Genomic DNA, 21,649 nt, shown 5'->3' on the forward strand with positions numbered 1-21,649 from the left:
GCCTTTTGGCGTCATCTGGTCCAACATCATGTGAGACTCGGCTCTAAGAAAAACTGTCTCGGGTGTGGACCAATCAACTTCAAGGACAGTGCGTACATTATCAGAGTTGTGTTTTTGATTGCATTCCGACCGCAGGTATTGTGGTCAATGCAAACATGACTCCTTGTAAAAAAATGTGTCAGTTTTGTTGCCAGATTAAAGGGTAAAAAACCAATTATCATATTTTGCTACTGGCAAAGGAGGTTCCAATGGTGGAACCATTTTTTTATTACATTTTAAGAGTTTTGATACGTATATTGGTTATATGTGTTGGTTTTGAACGGCCCACGATTAAAGTTTAATAGCGTTGTTTGTTGCTGGCCACTCGTTGCTTTATGCCTTTAGCCGTGCACTCACAAACTGCGGTGAAACAAGAACAAGAATCGCTTGAGGCTCTCCCATCTTCCGGTCCAGCATTGTGAGATATTGTCCTCCCCGCCCACGATGTGTCCCAGAGCGGTCTTCTTCCTAAGCCTCACGTGCCCCCCAAGAGTTGGACATCTGCGAAATAGAGCTTCATGGCTCGTCGGATTTCTCCAGTGTAAATAAATAGTCTGAATCGAAGTTTTTTCGATGCCAACACGGCATGGGGGAGGAGGAGGGAGAGGTGCGGGTGGCAGGGGGTTTGGGGGTTGGGGTGATCATTGTGCCTGCCACACGCTGGTGGCCCTTACTTGCAATGCGCAGTTTGATTTTGTCGGAGACAGCGGTGCCCAGCTTGTTGGAGACCAGGCACTGGTAGTCGCCCTCGTGCCGCTTGGCGTGGCCGGTGCTGTTCTTGACGAAGGTGAACGAGCCCGAGCTCTCGGCCGTCACCACGCCCACCTCGCCTCTCGGGTCGAACGACTTGCCATTCTTCGTCCAACGATAACTGCAAAGGGGCATGGGACAGCACCGTCCATTCCGCTGACCCGGATCGCTTAAGCAAGCATGAGAGTCGCCTGGTCTATTGAGTTCGAAACCTGGCTCTGTTCGTTTTGTGCGCACAATGGCAACACGTTCGGGAGCTAAATGCCAATGTTGAGGTCTGCTAGCAACGAGGAGAAGGCTTCAGGAGAGAGCTCGTGTAGTTTTAATACTCCCTCCTTTGAATGAGCACAAACTACCAGTATTCTAGTCTATGGCTCACCTGGTTAAACAAAATAACCTTGGGCTTGTAGTTTAAAAGACCGGTCAAAATTATTTTCTGCTCAAATGAGCATTGGAGGTGGACGGCACTCAACTCCCATTTACAGCCCTCAGTAGGTGGTGGAAAAGCCACGTTCTTATGGCAAGGGTCCATCTAACCATTGCACAACCACCGTCGACTTCTCCAAACATCGGTATTCATTTTATGGACCCAAGAGGGATGATGGGCTGAGTCAACCCCCCACCCAGGATGCAAACTCGCAACCATCTGATTGCGAGCTGCTTGCTCTACCGCTGAGCCACCTAGCCGGGAAAAAACAACAACTGCTCACTGCTCTACCCACAGAATAGTCGAGTGTGCTCTGTGAAGCTGGATTCCCATAGTTTGTCTCTAACTCGCATCTCGCTCACTCTGCATGGACTTTGCGTGCCGGATTATCACTGCCATATGGCGCCTGCATTCTCTGCACGCACTGTGACCAAATCGCCCGGAACGCGCGCCAGATTTCTCCAGATTTCAGAACCTAAGCAGGTGCTTAGCCTGGACTGTGCTTGGATGGGTGACCACTGTGCACAACAGGTTGTTATAGGCTGTGAGGCTACGCTGACAGCAGAGGGCAGTGCAGAAAAATCCACTGTTGCACTGCTACTTCAATTATTCTCCAGCCTTCACCAACCCACACTGACCGGTATGGTGAAGTATGATCAAATAACCCACCCAGCTGCCATCGCCCCCCCTCCCCCACGCTTCACTGCGTAGAGAGGCTCTCATCCAGCATTGCAATTACAAAAGGTTGTACACAGCACTTTATTTCTCATGGAATATTTCCAAGACTCCCCCCAAATCCCCAAACCCAAACCTCTCGCCGGCAGCAGATGGGAGGGTGGGGAATGACATTGTTATAATATAAGTACAGACATGTGTTTTACCCAGGAAAGCCTCAATGAGACTCAAACATATTTTTCAGGAGAATCTTGCGAGGTTTCACAATAAAAGTGATATTCCAATGTGTTTATTTTTCTTCCACGAATTAATATGTTTGCGGTGCAATTGTTCACACGTGGCCCACCAATTTCAAATAACGTCACGGGATCTGCGACGTCGATCGTGTAAAGCAGGTTTGCGTGCATATCGTCGATGGTATTTATTATATATTTTTACCAGGTAAGGTCAACTGAGCTATGTAGCTCTTTTTTAAAAGTGACCTGGCCACAAATTATAGCTCAACGAAGTGGCTTATCACGTGGAAATTTACACCAGCCAAATACTCGAAACACATGTTAATTATAAATGTGGAAGGAAAACCCAGAGGACCCGGAGAAAAATCCACACAACCACGGAGAGAGAGACATGCAAACTCCAAATATACAGCAGGCATCAGCGTCGGGATCGAACCCACGACCTCCTGTATACCAGGCGAGGTAGTTAACATCTCGTTACTGCAGCGCCTTAATACACCCGCCAGTGTTAACCAGGACGGTGGTGAGGCTCGAACCGCTAACCTCAGCTTCCGAACAGGTCCGGCTGAAACTGACCCCTGGTTGTCCATGTGCACCCTGGATGCAGTCAACGGAGTGGGGCCCACCGCAGAAGCCCTGTGGGTTTAATGTGATGCCGTGCGGCAGCACGGCTGGTTAACCACGTACCTCGGGGCAGGGGTCCCTTTGGCCTCACATTTCACTAAAATGTCCTCTAACGGGTCGACGTAGTGGTCAGTGGGGGACTGCTTCGTGATCGCAGGCGGCTGCTCCACTGCGGAACAAAAACGGCACACATTAAAGCAACACTTCGGCGCTGTCAGTCGGCGGCTTCTGACTTGCAATACAGTAAATCACCCGATTTCCGCCCCGCACCGTACCCCACAACCCCGTCCCGAGAATTTGATTTGAGAATCAATGTTTTTTTTGTTTCCCGTCTCGTTTTGATTGACCGTCTCATTTGTATTGCATCTCTATGTAGAGCCGTATTCGCTCCATGAGGTTAAATATTCCATGAGCATGAAGAGGTGAAAGGCAAAAAAGTCTGGCCCTGCGGTCGCCTGCTCACGTCATTGCTGGCTTGAAGGGCTGCCATGAGACAAAGCTCTAGAAGAGCACCTCTGGATGGGTATTTGGCCTACTCTGCTGGTCAGACGTCTTGGAAGAGGTGAGAGTGCCCACACTTTACCCCACCATACATGACTTGTCAATCGACTAACTGTGCTTTGACGTATAATTCGGATGAATGGTAAATCGTAGTTTTCCACGCACACAATTCGATGCACATATTGTAAGCATCGGAATCAATTGTAACTGATGAACCGATGCATCAACATATTGTGTGTGCTTATCTTTTGTTATTTTACAATTGAACAACCAGAAAATATAAATGGTTAAGGCGCTACAAAAGCTGTGATTACTGCACAAGCTATGATTACAGAAGGATTATGGTTAAAATCGAATTGTACTGCATTTTTAAAATACAATTACAGATATTCAAAGCGACATTACCAGTGTGTGCATGTTGTGTCATTATCGTCAGTCGTTCGAATTGTTATGAGGATGTATTATTTCTTGAAATCATAATCAGTGTGGCAGATGCTTCCAATGAAAAGAGACAAGAAAAACATTTCCTTGGAAAAAACATGAATTTCATTAACAATATAAGCAAGAAGAGTCCCTTACTAAAATAATAGATCTGGCATCAGTAGTAATATTCAAAGTGGTTATAAAAGAGTGAAGGTGCAGTTCTGAAATTGCTTGCTCATGCCACGCTGATGGAAGGGCCTCCAACGAGAGGGAACTCTACAGAGACCACCTAAACGGGTATTTGGCCTACTTTTCCACGCTGGTCAGACGTGTTGTTTAGAGCTGGGAGTACCCACGCTCTACCTTACTGCGCGCTATCTGCCAATCGACTTGCTCGTGCCACTGCCAGTCGAAGGGGCTTCCACTCTAGAGGGAGACGGCCTAGACAGCCTCACCTCCCAATGGGCCTCCTCTTCCACACTGGCCAAACGTCTCGGAAGGGGAGGGATAAGCCACACTTTACCCTAGCGCACGTGACCGCCGAACGACTAACTGGAATCCATTTATTCATAATCAACGTTTTTGGGTTTAGATCGCGTTATTTATAAATGTGTCGTAACCCTCCACCACCCGACACGGCCAATCAGTAAAAAAGTGTCACGTTGACAAAAGACAAATAGTTCACTGCTTTAGCCCACCGGTGTGTTGAATCGTGAAACCACAAATTGTAAATGGCCGTGTCGGGTGGTGGAGGGTTATGACACATTTATAAATAACGCGATCTAAACCCAAAAACGTTGATTATGAATAATATTGGTCGCGAAAGCCTACGTGTTAAACTGGAATCAATTTACACTGCAGGGTGGACCGAGGCATTCCGGAGGTGGGGGATTTAAGAATCGGTGCCGTTGTTCCAACTGCGGCGCCAGAAGATCAAAGTTATGACCGCTAGGTTGCAAGTCCAGTGGGGTAAACCATTACACATCACGGCGGCTTTCCAAATTGGTGGCACGATTTTAAAACGTCACTGATCTCTACAAAGTTCCAGTCGCAGTGGCCTCTTGCGCAGGAATTGGTGATGTCATTGCAGAAAGTTGAAATGTGCGTTTGGCGCATCGAATGTGCCAAGAGATGTGGGCAGGTGGCAAATTTGTGGTGTTTTTCTCACTCAATTAGCGATGCCTGTTGTGTGCGATCGGCAGTGACGGAACCCATAAACGTTTTAATTGCACGCGTTTCTGATCGCAGTTATAGTTTAGCGAATCACGTTCCTCTTGATGTAATGCCACACTGCCTTGGAGATCACTGGTCCATTGAGTGCAAGTTCTGTCAACAAGTCTGTGCAGAGACTGCACAAGTGGAGCCCAGCTGAGCATTGTAGCAAGAGTGAACAACTAAATGCAGAGCAGAACCAACATTCGTTAACATATTTTTAAAAAAAATTACGGAAGCAAGTCGCTTGTTTGTGGTTAGTTGTAAGCGGCAAACGAAGATTGCCTGGAGGATCAAATTAGTGAAACAGATGATGTTCCACGATACATCATGAATGAACTCATAACGTCATTGATAGTGCATGGAAAGTTTGGGAAAAGTTCTAAATTAAATAGAGTGTAAGTTGTCTGTAACCACAAATGTGGGGACATATAAACAGAGATGAGAGACTGAAGATCATAGGACTTTGCAGCCAAATAAATAAACAATATTGCGGATGCATGCACCGTTTGTGTGTATCTTGGGCTCTCTGGCACGATGCTCAAGCATTATTTGTAATAAAAAAAATTACTTTAAAGTTACTTTCAAGTGCTCGCCCCCACCCACTGGTTATCCCTGTGGGTGTATTAATCGAAAACACGAGGCCGTTTTTTTAAGTGTAGACCATGTGTCCCGGTGTCACGGTCCAAATTTACCAAGTTTAACACGTAGGCTTTCGCGACCAATATCATCCATAGGAGTTTTTTTTGGGGGTTAGATCGCGTTATTTACACGATCTAACCCCAACGCGTACTAACCCAAAAAAACAATATTACGGACAAATTTACCAAATTTGAAAATGACCCGCAAATTAAGTAATTTGACCGAACCGCATTGAAAAATCACCTCCTACTGGCAGCCTATGCCCATCAGGGAAACATACGGCCTTCGTGATAGCACATCGCTATAAAAATGACGCTAAAAACAATCGTTTTTAACGTGATTACTTTAGCGAGGTCAATGCATTGACATTTTGAAACGTATGGCCGCGATGTCACAGTTTATGTCACAGTGGAGGTGGCTGGGTGGCTGAGATCCGAATTCTGAGATGGCACTGTTAAGATTCTGGGTTTGAATCCAGTGAGTGAGTTCATGCCCTCAGCCTGGTCACCAATGAATGCACGCGAAAACAAAATATTGGTCAAGTAACATTTTCTTCTGCATTCACTTCATTCTGCTACATTTCATGTCTGAGAATTAAAAATATCAGTCTGACTCATCGTAGGAGCAGAATGGGGTGGGAAAGTGATGCCCTCCCCCATGCGGATCAGAGGTCACTTGAAGCGATCTCAGGGGGAGCTTTGTGATACCTGCTTTTGTGTTTCCATTACAGACGCTGATATCACTGCCTTATTGAGGGATCCAAATTGATGTTTTGTCTTGTTATACGACACCGATAGCACAATCGGGATTAGATCAGGAAATAATAAATTTTTTAAAAGCACAATAATGTAGTTTTTTAACGGTTTTACTTAACTTGACTCCTGTTTGTCGTGGTCAAATCTTGTAATCAAAAGTTAGTCTACTTCAGGTTGTCCAATCAATTCCACATTTTGCACACGTACTCAGATCCGGTGACAATGCATGCCTGTATTAAAATCGGCATCCATCAATCAATTAATTCGTTACTTTAAAGCAATTTACATTTTGTATGGACGCCTTATTATTTATATATATATTTGTTTAGGTAAAAAACGCAGCGGTCCCTAAACTCTCGAATCGCCTGCTCCGTGTGAACAAGTTACGGAAGCGATCAATTAATTCAAGTAAGCAATGATGTGGGGGGAGCAGGCGCCGCATCATCGACGTACTTCACGACCGTGAGTTAAAGAAGTTGTTAATAAAACCTTTGTTTTTAAAAAACTATTTTTAAGGAGTTTATTTGTCCTCATTAACAAAGCACCCCAACGGGTGTTGGACATCCAAACACACTCACCATAGCTACGTATCTACAAGAACAAAACATATTTGTTGGGAGTGTGCATTTCCCTTTTAAAAAAAATCTTCATGAGAGGAAGCGTTGAATTAAATTACGCGTAACGGAGCACCCACTGATATCTCCATTTGTGCACTTCATGTACATGGCTCGTAGTCGCTAACCGGTCCGCACGATAACACAGCAGCTGGTTTTGGAACACGCACAGAGACACCGCAGTACAGCACGAATTTGGATGACTATGTAACTAAATCGACAAGCAGAGAGTGCGCAAGCAACTATCGAATATTGATTGCTATTGAAAGCACATCAACGGTAATCAACTTGCTATATGTGCAAGCATATAGTGATTCAATGTCCTGTGCTTGAATGCCAATAGGTCTATTCTTTTTTCCCCCCCGAAAGCCTTAGATAATTGACGCCAACACATTGCATGAACGATGCAGATTGGCTTTCCCTTTGCCATCCGTGCCGAATGCGCTGCGAGACATCATCACAGCATCCCGTTAACTAATCGGATTCATTAAGATGCAAAGCGCACGGGCACACTTGAAACACAAAAAAGACACTACGAGCACGACAAAAAAAATAGTTAATTAATTACCAGCGATTAACCAAATTGCGTACGGGGGCGGCTGGCTGATTAACTCACAGCTGAGGTTGGGATTTTGATCAATAAGCACAGCTCACATTCAAACACCGCATGACGCCGGGCTGCACACCGAGCCTGACGCAGAGGCTCTCTGGCTCAATAATTACGAGAGGCGTGGGATTACGGCAAGCGGCTGTTCCCGGCGTCGCGTGAATATCACGGCGACGGCATCGTGCCCGTTGCCGTAATCTGCCGCGAGGTTTTTGCCGAAGCTTCCGTCTAGCTGCACGGGGGAGGGAGGCAAAAAATCACGCCCGGCTTTGCGGTCCGCAAAATCACGCCCGAATGTGGAAGAGGCACTGAGCAAAGGCGTCGTTTAGCGTAATGGTGCGCCGTACAGCACGTGACTCAGGATGGCGCGGGGTAAATTGAGAGAAATGCTCGGATGTCCGCGGATAATGGCCATGCAATTACACGTGTGTGAGTTACAGTAAAATAAAAAATGAGGGGGGGAAAAAACGTGCATGGAGATCACTCTTCGATGAGGCTTTTTAATGGGCAACTTGATGGCCGGGAAATGGAATTTTCTTCGCGGTGACTATGGGCGGAGTGATGTGTGAAATCTAGAATGCGCATCACTCGAATGCTTATGTACAGATGGCAAGTGCAACGGGGTCACTTACCATTCTCCAGAAGTGTGGCTTAACATGTTAAGAAAGCGTGAGTCAAGAACAATGTACTGTTAGTATGCATGCTTGGAAAATAAGTGTTAAAATCATAAGCCATTGTTAAACATTACCATTCTGCAGTCAGAGGCTTCTGTGCACCTTTTCCAGACATAGCGAAATATACCTACATTGAAGTTACTCAGATGCACTCTGAACATATCGGTTTAAAGTGTGCGGCATTACCGCACACAATAAAAAAAACACGTTTCACAGAGATGCCACCGTGGAATACAATTAAAGCGACCGCTCGCTAACGCTCGCACTCTTGTTTTGCAAGATAGCCATAAAACACAAATGGTGACATCACACATGTTTTGCTGCACAGCGAAATGAACGGTGCACAGATGCGCACTTTATTCTGCTTTGCACAGCAGTCAACGCCATTACAAAAAACAATCCATTGGCATTGTTATTTTTTTAATTAAATTCACAAAGCATTATAGCGCAATGCTTAGAGATGGACCGCTGCTCCAAAAGGTCCCAGCAAATACAAATTAAATAAATACAAGATAAACCCACTATCAACGTGAACTGACAATTTAAACCAAGATGTTTGTTGTTGCTACATGCTTTGAAAGGCCACTGCCCGAAACGTCGCCTATTAAAAATTTACCTTATTAAGGGCAAGCACACATTATTTGCTTGACGAATGCATTTGAAGCAACATCATTTTGCTCTGTTTGTTACTTGTGCCTGTGCACCACAATTACCAATGCAGCATCAAGAGCGAAATCAACCGAATAATTTGCTAAAATCAGGAGGGGCTGCGCTGCTTGGCGCCACCGCAATGGGGTTAGCAGGAGGGCAACGCGATCGACCTGGCACCGAAATCGGCCACCAGCGCCAGCACGGTATAGGCATCGCCACTGGGGAGACAAAGGCGACCGAGCGTGGTTGCTGACCCACCCACCCCCCTGCCTCGCGTGCCACAGTGCCGGCCTTCGCAGGTGCTGCTCGCTAAAAGCACTCGCCCCCAACAGTCGGCTGCAGATTTCGATTTAAAGCTTTCGTGACTGCAGGGATTCATCTTCTTGGTTCTTTCGGTAAAGTCACGTAGAAGGGAAGTAATAAAATAATAAAAATAAAACATAATAAAATAATTATCACGACGTTTCGGCCACAACGCAAGCAGCCGTCCTCAGGTGAAGACCAGGTCTGTCTCCCCGTGGCCGAAACGTCGTGAAAATTATTTTATTATGTTTTATTTTTATTATTTTATTACTTCCCTTCTACGTGACTTTACCGAAAGAACCAAGAAGATGAAGTCTTCTTTGGTTCTTTCGGTTAAGTCACGTCTAAACATAAAATAATAAATTAAATAATTATTTTATCTTTAGACGTGACTTAACCGAAAGAAAATAATAAAATAATTCTTTTATCTTTAGACGTGACTTAACCGAAAGAACCAAATAATAATTCCTGCAGTCACGAAAGCTCCAAAATTAAGGAGGATGAAATCTTCTGCAGGCTACGCACGCGAGAGGGGTGGCTTTGCATTTGTGCGCGTGCATGCGTGCGCGCGTGTGGGTGTGTGCGTGCGCGTGTGTGCGTGCGCGTGCGTGTATGTGCGCGCGTGCGCGTGCGTGCGTGTGTGTGTGCGTGCGCGTGCGTGCGTGTGTGCGTGCGCGTGCGTGTGCGCGCGCGTGTGTGCGCGCGTGTGCGTGTGTGCGCGTGCGTGCGCGTGTGTGCGCGTGCGTGCGTGTGTGCGTGCGCGTGCGTGCGTGCGCGCGCGTGTGTGCGTGCGTGCGCGCGCGTGCGTGCGCGTGCGTGCCACTCACGGTCTATGGGGATGTCGATGGAGCCTGACGTCACCCAGAGGGTCGCGAGGAGGGCCGCCCCCGCCAGCAACGAGCGGCGTCGCCCTGGCAACATGGCCCCTTCGGCTGGTGGTGCAGAAAACTGCGGATCGAGTGCTCGCGGGCTGCTGAAAGGGGAATAGGTCCTCTCCTCCTCCGCTCTCGCTCCCTCTCTCTCTCTTCTCTCTCTCGCTCGCTCTCACCGCTGCTCCCTTTCTTCACGCGACGGCAATAATAACAACAACAACAAAGGCGCGGCCGTGGCACTCCCCGAGTCGATCTCGCCGGCAGGCTCCACCGCCCCACGCCACTGTCCACGTTCACCGCGGGTGATGTCGATGGACCACCGCTGCCGCTGCTGCTGCCGCTGTAAGGAAGGGAGTGGTGGTGGTGGTGGGGTGGGTGGGGGGGGAGGTGGAAATCCGATGGAGTTAGAAAAAAAAACAAATGGAAATAAAATACAATAAAAGGCTGCCCGCCATCAATAATGCATGATCGAAAAAAATGGAGCCAGTGTCTTCCTCCCGGAATTGCATCGATCGCGCGCCAATTGTCTCGCGGACGACGCGACGAGACGCGATGCATCGAACATCGAAGCGACGGCGAACAAGACGAGATACTCTTTGCAACGAGACAATATTTTACATGTATTTTAGTTTTTAGCTGTGCGCCGCCGCGGCTCTTACGAACGTGAAGCTCCGGCGCGCGACGCGTCTGCAGGCGAAAGAACGGAGCGCTAAAGACGGCGTGAGCTCACCTCGTGGGGGAGAGCAGATTGCACTAAGGCTGTCGCCACCGGCTCCCCTAGGGGAACCGTGGGGGGGGGGTGGTGGTAGTGGTGGAAGGAGACGAGTGGTGGGGGGGGAGGTGTGTGCGCGATTCTGCCGCTGCTGCTGCTGCAAGGCAGCATCGCAAAATTGCAAATGCGTTTCCATTCCCATAGCACTGCATTCGTGGAACGACATCATTATCAAGCAATCTCCGCAGCCGGGAGAAACGACAGAGATAATCGACAGCTGACCCCTTAAGTCAAACAAAAAAAATACATTTTAAAATCTACATGAAGGTCCATCATTAATTGCGCAAGATAAACCCGGCGTGACTTCAATTAAGCCAGAGACCAACGATTGTTATTCTGACTCGTCGTATTTTGTGACTGGGTATCTAGCTACATTGTAAAATAATATGGAATGCCTCTGGGAAGACGTCCACCATAGAGATTGGGCGATGAAATCAGCTCGCGTTGCAGGTGCAAGCTGGATTATAATACCATCGCAGGAGCATGAAAGACTGCTGCTGCTGCTGCTGCTGCTTGGGACGATCTCATCCAGCAATGAATTAACCACGGCTGCTAATGATGCCGATGATGCTATAACAACAATTAAATCTGACGCCGCAAGTTGGGATTCCTGGCCACAGCTAAAATCGGTGACGAATGAGATCTGATCCATTATCTCAGCCCCTCCTTCACCCAAACCCGTCCTGGCGCGGTGAAATATGGTGGAACAACCCCCCTTTGAGCAAAGGGCACGAAGGAGAGCTTTCATCCCACAGTGGATTGGAGAAGGACTGTGAATTATTACTGCCATGTGACAGGCACACGGAGGAACACCTTCCATCGTTATTTTGTTTCAAGGCAAGCCAGCCTATGGCATGCTGACTCAGATGCGAGGCCCAGCCCTGCAGCTCGAAGATGCAGGGGACATCCCTTAATCACTTGCCGATGACGCACGCGAGGACGAGCGTTTCCGTGCTGCCTAGGCAAGGATGCTACAATGTCAATTACCAAAGGCAGGAACGATCGGAGGAAAAACCAGGCACGCTCAACGACCAACCGGTGAACGGAATCACCGCCACTTTCATCGATCCACTGCTGGATGAGAGCCTCCCCAGGCTGTGTGCATTCTTGGGGGTTATGTTTTTTAACCGTATTTCACCTTGCTGGCCCATGGGCGCTGACGAAGGTAGGAGGGAATACACGTGGGGAGGGCGTGGAAGTAGAATACAACAAAGGATATGGCTGCAGAGCCCTCTCTGCTGCCCACCACGTAACCGCACAGCCTGTAATGCCTGCTATGCATGGCCATCACCGGTCAGAGCGCCAACCAGGCTGAAAGCTGCTTATCTTCAGATATCTCACGAGATTGTCCGTGTTCCTTGGAATTTGGTCGTAGGCGTCCCATTTCACCAAACGTCCGTGCCATTTGCTGCACAGCCATGGAGTCATAAAAATAATTCATCCCAAGACCGTTCCTTCTCATCGTAATGGCTCCCAAACCGTCTCGAATAATAGAAATAACAAAGCAGCCAAGATAAACCCAAGAGAGATTAATTATGCACGACGCTCACCAATTTCCCAATACGCCTGCACGACGACGGCCGTCATCCGTTTATCGACGCAGAGACAATTCCACGGCTTCGAACGCAATCTACCGCGCCACGAAAACGGCGCATTCGAGGCTACAAGCGAGCCCCGGTCTGCCGAATCCGCGCGCGCGTACGCCGCAGCCAACCAAGGCGAACAAGCGCGGCATCTTGAAATGAAGCCCATGCATCTGCAGAAATTACCGTCAGACCGCCGCCCGTGGCATTGGCTCACGGGCGCTCTCTCCGACAGCGAACGCACGCCCGCCCGCTGAGGCGGGAGGAGGCGGCCCCCGCTCGCTACGCCGAAACTCGGGCTCACTCCGCCCTCCGCAATTAGGGGCTTCTGGCATTCGGCCAGATGATGGCACCTCGTTTGATTAAATGTGCCACTTGCAAATTAGGATAACAACGAGGGTCACCCCTCTCCCGCCCCCCTACACCACCACCCCCAACCCCTCGACTGAGTTAGTTTTTTTAATTAACATTACAAAGGCAATATGTATTAAGTGATGTCGATGACCGCTGCGGAGGTTGATTTACTTTGATTTAAGCGACTGTGCACGCAATGAGCTTCGTCATCGTCGTCGTCATTAATGAAATGAATTTGGCAAAAAAAGTCCCGCGATTAATTTTTGCTGCAGCAGGCTTCGTGCAAAATTTGACACTTTTACGTTTTGCAGTTACATCTGGGATCCTTGCGTGGACGTATAACATTTTAAATTAGCAAGTTGTTCACGTCTACAGAGAACTGAACTCTTGTAAAAGCGTACAGATGTGATCTTCATGTTCACCACCACCACCACAGCATGGTTGTGAAGACAATGCAGGGGATAATATTAATTTAGAGTCAATTCCACATATCCTAACACTGTTTAAATGAAAACGGTGCAGAATATAAACTTGTCCGCTTCAGTCCAGCAGGCCGAAATGTTACTGAGTGTTTGATGAACGTGAAAATGAGTCTTGGATTCACAAGCATTTCACATATTTTACAATAGAGCCACTGCGTAATTGATTGTTTGGAAAAATATTGACAGATATCTTTCCTATGTGCTTTCGAGCCGTACTGCGCACTATTTGGCAACGATGTTCGACGTTTTGCTGTGTGCTGGGAGCTTCTTCAAGAACTAATTCAGCATGTAGAGTGCAATGTCAATCATCATGCCGAAGAGCAGAGTACAACTCTAAAACACATCGGTAAGTTTTCCAGCAATACCGCAAAAAAATCTATGCAGCAGTATTGTCGGGCGTGTCTCTTGGTTTACTAAAAAAAGGACCATTACATTGAACAAGGCAGCTTAAATTTACAGTTTCGCATCAATAATAGAGATGTGATATCTGTATTTACTTCATGATTACCATACACATTTCGCCACGATTGCAACTGTAGATTATGCCTTAGGCGCGCGATGGTCTGATGAAATGTGTCTGTTAAACAACCGACGTTATGCATTCGGTTTTGTCAAAACTTATATTTATTTTTTTAACTCAGCAATTGTGCCCGCCAAACACAAATCTCCATCAGAGCTCATGCATAATTAAGGACCTGCTATGCGTTTGTAAGGTTAAAGATTTTTGGCGTTTCCGCATATGGTGGCCTAGATTTTAAGCCAGTTAGTGTGGCCAGCCTCGTATTAATTTTTAACGCGCCACTGGTGTTTAGCATCTGGGTAGGGGCCTGAGCTTGGGGCCTTTAATATTAATGACCCCTCTCCACTGCTGGGCGCAGCACTCATGGGCGGGTACCCACAAAGTGCCACCACCTCCGTGAGCTGCAGCGCACCCGGACATCTTTTGTATTGAGTGGCTTTGCACCCATCATAGCAGCTGTCCAAGGGACGCTGTCAGCTACATCCGTCAGTCGCACTCCGCTTCACCGTGGTCTGTGGCGAATATCTATCCAATTTGCTGAAAAGCAACGAAATAAAAGAAATAAATCAGTAATCTTCAGACCATCTTATTTCTAATCAAGAAATGTTAAGATGCCCAATGAGGATGGCTACCAGATGGAGATTGCGACTGGATCTCTGAATGGTTTTTCACAACAAAAATAAAACACTCGGTGCACATTTGCTCCCTGACCTCATCTAAACCGAGCCGAGTGAGCTGCAAGCTCTGTTTTACAAATGCCGCTACTGCAGCCGAGTAAATGTGGGAGAATGGGGATCTATCCAGCAGCATATCCACAACACTGCTATCAGCTTGGCAGAGTGCATGGAACAAAGAATATGAAACTTTATAACGACTGGATCAAATTTAACTTTTCTAAATGCCATGCTCTCCAGGAACAGTGGAACAAAACTATGACTAAACGCCATGTTAAATTTCGATTTAAAGCTTGGGGGAATATTATATTATTTTATTATGTTTTATTTTTATTATTTTATTACTTCCCTTCTACGTGACTTTACCGAAAAAACCAAGAAGATAAACGCCATGTGTCATCGTGAATCTTAGCGCAAGACAAGTCCCTTGTCAAGCAAGCCACAGTTTTATGCGCGTGTTTCTTGAAGTGAAACTGGAACAGATACTTCCACAAGCGAACTGTGGATCTTAGTCACAAGGGTGGAAGCAAATTCATGTAAAAAAATATATTAAAAAAACAAGCCCGACAAAACCTGGCCATTAACTGAGCCTCACTTTCGTTCGGGGATTCAACAGTACGAAATAGGTGTGCGGACGGGAACACGGAAGCGTACACGCGTCTGGTTGAACACATTGTGTGATCGTGCCAACACCCACACGATGCATGCGTTCGAATATACAGGATGAGCCTGATCGCAATGGAACAATGAACAACGTAAAAAGGTGTTTTTGTTTGAAGGCAATTCTTTTTTTTCACGATTCGCAAATGTTGCCCGCAAACTACGTGATACGTCTCGTATGCGTCGGTTTTGGGGGGTTTTGTGGTTGAAAATGAATAAATGAGAAACTTCGTGGATGATTAGACATGTGGATGGATGGACGTATGCATTGACACATGGCAATCAACACTTTGTTGACATATTTATAAGTTACCATATTTTCCCCCGCTAGCAAATATCTTTCCTTGGACTGATATGCACGATACTATACATTTATTTTCCAATTTTTACAATGTTGCTTTCAATTCTGCTCCCATTGTTTTTATTCAAAATAAGCCAGCATTTCAATTAAACTATCTGCAGCGGAGCCTTCAGAACTGTCCCACTACTACGGCGACATTCATAGTCATCATATGTTCCCTGCAATGGATGGACGATGCATGGCATGCAATCCCCACTCTCCGTCTCAACCAAAATGAACTGTTGCCCACTGTCTGATATTCACTCAATATCTATTGCTCTGTGACTCGCAGATGGCAGTGAGGCAGCGGTCAACGAGATCTTGACCAGCAAAACCATGTTGCCCGCTCTGCTCTCCAGGTCAGGACATGCCCTGTCAAATAAACGTGGCATTTTGGAAAAGGTGGAGTTTTGTACCACTATTGGTTCTTGAGTTATAACCAGAATTGTGGACGAACAATAATACATATTTGAGCAAGTAAATAGGAGTAAAGTATTCCACCACACAGCGGCAAAACACGAAAAATCGTAGAAAATCTGAATATAGCAACCTGAAAGGAGCATGTGTGCATACATTTCCACAAAAATGCGAGGCGTATTTGTGCCCTGACCATTTCTACTCAACATTCATTGAAAGATATTGATAAATAACCCAAATCAGCGACAGGAGCCTGACAAAATGCCCTCGCAGGCAGCATTCTGTATTCAATGCTAAATGAAACCGATACTGAGAAATATGAGTCACACACGTTCACTTGACCCAGGGTCAAATATGCACTGCACAGCAGATTTTCATTTAAAAGCCCGATTCTTAAGCCGAGACAGATATAATATTACGAAAATGTCAACTATAAATTAGCTGTCGGTCATATCCGAAATTTGTTTAAATACTTTCAAATTTATTACAGGAGTTACAAGTCTTTAAATATCATGTCTGACACAAGACAGACCCAAAAAAAAGTAACAGCTTATAGCATGAATAAAATAATTAAGGCTCTCCAATGGCAGTGGTGGACAGGCAACAGCTACATACAACACTGTCCACAGCCATCACTAACGCTGATTTATAACAGAAAGAGAGCGCTGTGGTGCGGTAGTTAAACGCACCACACCATGAACCCGGTGAGTTCAATTCATGGCCATGGCAAAACAGTCCTAGACCCACGCTCTTCACCAACTCACACTGACCAGCATGGTGAGGTATGGTCAAACAACTCCTATGACCGACTTTGAGTGTGGGTGCCTTTTTTAATCGTTATCTATTTCCTGTGAAGATGGCCACTGGTTGAAACTACGAAGCTCTGCTTTAAAATGTATCGTCAATGGAAACATGTGGCGAGTGGCCTTTGAGTTGTTTCTCAGATTAATGTTATTGTAATTATTCACGTTCATTACTCTTATAAAAACAATGTTGCCAATTATAATGCATTTTTTTCTTTGAATTAAAATGTCCTTGAACTCTCCACGGTTGTGGATTCTACCCTAACTAATTCTAGATTTGAAGCTTTCGTGACTGCAAGGATCCATACTCTTTGTTTTTTTCGGTAAAGTCACAGAGGTTAAAAATAAAACAAATTAATAAGTATATAAGGTCGTGTATCTTAGAGCTCTCTTCACTTGATACAGTAATTTTGCTGTGACGGTTCCACCTGAAGATGGAGGCTTGTGTTGCCTCCAAAACGTCGTGATTTAATTTATTTGTTTTTTTAACCTACTGTACGTGACTTTACCGAAAAACCAAAGAGTATCTACCCTAACTGTTTTTAAACATAAATTATGTTTATCATATTATGAAGCACAATCAGAATCTTTATTTAGACGCACTCCTTCTATAATTCGGGACTGCTATTTCATTTTCTTGTAATGTACAAACGTGGTCCAGATGTATTGTGACCCCTAATTGATTGACCCCCCCCCCCACCCAACAATGTTTTTCCTCTGCATATTAATTTCTGCTTTAAATAAATCATACTAACAAAAAATAAGTTCCAGATTATTAAATTGGGGTCACAAGACATCTGGACTACCCTGTACATACAATATCTAAATACACTGCCTACACACGTATACATATTTACATCGGCTGACGGATGGACGAGCGAAGTTCAACCTCAAATATTGACCGACGCCTTCTTGCTCCCACCGCCGTTGACCGAGTCACGGCGGCCGCGATCGGCCCCCGGCGGGGGGAGAGCGCGCGCCCAACCCCGGGAACCGACGTGGGGGCAGCGTATTTGTGTGCACCCCCCCCCCCCACACCACCCCCCACACCGCCCCTCACACCCCGACAATTAATTGCAACCCTCCGAGCACTCCCTGGTACCCGCCACCAACCTATTGTCAAGTAGCGCCTTCGGGGATTTGAAGCCATCATCATCAGCACCACCATCAGCACCACCATCACACACCACCATCATCAGCAGCAGCAGCCGCCCAGAATTGGCCAGGTACCCATCGTCAACCAGCGATGCCATCAACAACAGCAACAACAGTAACCGTCACCACGGCGCTTGTGCCAGGCTGTGTGCACTTTGAGGCCACGTGAAGTGTCGAACGCCCGCTGGCAGGAGGTCACGGGACAGACCCAGGTGCCGTGGGTTGGTCTGACTGAGATGACTGGCAGATGCATCCACACACAACCACGACAACCGCAGAGTACACGTGGGCCAAATCCTAGACATGGCCTCGCCCTGCCACCTGTACCTGGACACGCCTCCATGTGCTATTAAAGCCACGTTTGGCCATGTGCCACAGGCGAGTGAACAGCATGTCCGAGCTAGAATGCTCTGGGAGGTCGCTCTTTCTCTGCTTGTGCTGCTGCTGCTGCTGGTGCTTCAACTGTTTGGAATTCTTATTCTTGGTTCTTTCGGTAAAGTGACGTAGAAGGGAAATAATAAAATAATATAAATATAAAACATACATTGTTTAATAATTACATTATTTTATTATTTCCCATATATTGTTTTATATTTATATTATTTTATTATTTGCCTTCTACGTGACTTTACCGAAAGAACCAAGAATAAGAATAATATAAATATAAAACATATATATATTAACTTATTATTTGCCTTCTACGTGACTTTACCGAAAGAACCAAGAATATGAATCCCTGCAGTCACGAAAGCTTTAAATCAAAATGTTTGGAATTCTGTTCCCCTAACCATCTTCTGCCTGTGACTCTCTCTCTCTCTGGATACATCAAGCGTGCTTCTACTGCAAAGTTGTTTTTTATTCCCTCTCCAGCCTGTAAGATGATACGCCTCATCTCCTGCTCTAAATCATCGCTTCTTCAACGTGTCCTCAATTGGTATTCTTTACCCCTGGTTGTACAGCGTCTTTCGATGCAATTGCATACAATTGCTTCGTAAATCCAAGTTGTATTGATTTGTATTGGTCATTTAGAAGCAGCTCATAAAATCACACCGTATACAAGTAGACTTCTGATATAAGTAACACATTCTGGCGAATTGCCCGATGATGCTGGTTGCAATTACCAGCGAAACGTCGTACTCGAATTGTAAATGTTGTGGCTTCAACACACCGGTGGGCTAAAGCAGTGAACTATTTGTCTTTGTCAACGTGACACATTTTTACTGATTGGCCGTGTCGGGTGGTGGAGGGTTACGACACATTTATAAATAAACGCGATCTAAACCCAAAAACGTTGATTATGAATAAGTAACACATCCTTACATTAGACATATGAGGGGTGAGGCGAACTTCTAATACACGCACACTACTTCAGATATAAGCACACATATAATTTCTCCAAAGAGGTGATCATATATCAAACTTCTACTGTATTGAAAAACATCGACCAATGCCAACTGAACACTTGTTTCACCATAGCAAACGTTGACATGGTATTATCTCATACTTGCAGGAAGAAAAATAACGTAATAACGTTGAAAGTTGAGTTCATTGTTGTCTTTGAAAACTGTGTACTTGCATGCAGGGCCACCTGCCGTGCAAGCCTAGAGCGGGGGGGAATTCTGTCCCAACACTTGCAGCGGTGTGTGAGCGCTATGTTTTGAATCCACATTTTTAATAACCGGGAAGCCGCCTGAGATCCACCTACTCACCGCTCTCAACAGCAGCACCATTGCCTGCCGCCTCCAACACGGGATTAAATGCAGCTACCGCCGCAGCAGCAGTAGCAGCAGATAAGGCGTGCGGAATGCACCAAAGCAAGATACATGGATTCAATAGGGTCGCCCCATATCGAGTGACAAGTTCGCAGATTATTAAAACAAGGGGGATACGTACAAGGAAAGCATCGCCTCATTCAGCGGAGCACTATCAGTTACAGACGCAGGATATATGGCCAATTTTGGAGGCCTCCTTAGGGGGAGATGACTGCAATGTTGTGCCTTCCACTGACCGACTGCAATTCCCTCCACCCACCCGGGTGCTCCCCCCCCACCTCCCTTATGAATCCATTGCTGCTCACTCCCTCTGATAGAATGCTGCTGATATAACAGCAGCACGTGACACACGAGTTGTGTGTGGTGCACACACTCTGCTCCAAGTGGCCTCATCCGATCGCAGTCCCCCCTGCACTCTTCGCTCGGGCAACATCTCAAGCGCCCGCTGGTGATAACCTTCCCAATTAAATCGCTCATTCATGCCTGCACTTTCAATTCTTTACGATAACGTCACCCGCGATTGATTTTGACACGTGCCCACGTTTGTTTGTTGGCATACGAGTGCTCTGGTCGCCCGATATCTGTTCAATTTGTAATGTTTCTGTAGCTCAGCTTTGCAAGCTGTAAATGTGGGATGCGGTATTATCCGATTCCTTTCTTTGACAGAGAGATGCAGGCGTGGTGTTGTGGTCAGCACGCTCGACTCATAGCACTAAGGTTGACTGATTCGATTCAATCTCCTGGCATGGCAGTGAAATAACGGACGCTTTTCTTAAATCCCCCCCCCCCCAACTCTCCCTTCGCCGCTGTTCACCCCGTAGTATAAATGGGCTCACCACAATTAGTCAATCGACTGGTTGCGTGTGGTGGGGTAAAGTGTTGGTACTTCCACCTCTTCTGAGGTCAAAAACAACCTCTAGAAGAGCTCTCCAGAGTTTCCCGTGAGTGGAGGCTCTTCTGCTAGCATAAGCGTGAGCAAACAATTGCAGGGCTGCACCTTTACCGAACCTATGCCCATGTCTTCGCCCAATCCTTACAAATGAAGGGCCATGAATGTGCCGGGTCTCTTGGGATCTAGGTGGCGGGGCTGAATAGGAGACCACCTGGGAATGCCAGGCGTCGTAGGCTTGCACTGCGAGGTGGCCAGGAAATGGCAGGACAGCGAGGGATCCTTGAATGAAATATCTGCGGAGATGTGAGCATTGTTATCGCCTCGTATGTGTGGGTTTTATGTGGGTGCTTTGGTTTCCTTAAACATACCAAACAGTCGTCACCTCCGATTCGCAACTGTTGGCTACGTACGGTGCGAAAGAAGTTCAACATACAATGGAGGACGATCATGTGAGTTGCAACAAAGATTCCCTGGATCAATGAAGGGCACCTCGAACCTAAGAATGTACGTTATCAACACTCATAGAATGTAGCCTGCGTTCTCAGAATAAAACGAGATTTCAGCTTTCTCAAACTATACTATGGCTCAAAAATATATTCAAAAGTTGTAACATTATTAAAATCAATTTAACACGTAGGCTTTCAATTCAATTATGAAACGTTTCTTTAAATTCACGTTTATAAGTTTTTATACAAAATCTGTTCCTCTAATCAGTTCATAATTAATTGCATTTACAGATATAGATTTATTTGGAATAAATAATTTCGGCAGTCATTAACTCTTCATTGGCAGTGTGCGCTTAATTCCATCGGAGAACTGTGCAATTGTATTCTTTGCACAAGTAATTGAACGCATGGCAGAATGGTTTACTGAGCACATTAGGCTGAAATTATGCGCGTAGCGATACAATTATTCGCGGATTCGAAATTAATTCTTAAGCTCACCACACATGAGTAAAACCACGTGTGTAACAATCGACGTGATTTTATTCATGAATTTTGTTGCACTTAATGGGTTTCACGGGACCACTCCAACCACTAGGGGCCGCTCGATTCACCACAATAATCGTGAAACTGACCTGAAATTGAATTGGGAGCCGTTGACGAGATAAAATAATTGGGCCGATGCTGTCTCACGTATGGGTGCTGGGTGAGAATTCTAGCAGCAGAAATATTACAGATGGTCTGGAATTTCGGAGGCGATGGATATTTTAGAGATGC

General features: G+C 46.1%; 1 protein-coding gene across 1 annotated transcript in view; it reads right to left on the reverse strand.

Moving 5' to 3' along the window:
- LOC133342525 (neuronal cell adhesion molecule-like) overlaps positions 1-21,649 on the reverse strand; it is a 118,760-nt gene that overhangs the window by 51,394 nt on the left and 45,717 nt on the right. Inside the window, 4 exon segments of the mRNA XM_061551681.1 lie at positions 714-910; positions 2,815-2,920; positions 8,138-8,155; positions 9,961-10,345. Of these exon segments, the coding sequence (XP_061407665.1) occupies positions 714-910; positions 2,815-2,920; positions 8,138-8,155; positions 9,961-10,054 (415 nt within the window). The 5' untranslated portion in view covers positions 10,055-10,345.

The sequence above is a fragment of the Lethenteron reissneri genome, chromosome 15, assembly GCF_015708825.2.
Source record: "Lethenteron reissneri isolate LAM-NWPU_2019-01 chromosome 15, ASM1570882v1, whole genome shotgun sequence".
In the NCBI taxonomy this organism is placed as follows: domain Eukaryota; kingdom Metazoa; phylum Chordata; class Hyperoartia; order Petromyzontiformes; family Petromyzontidae; genus Lethenteron; species Lethenteron reissneri.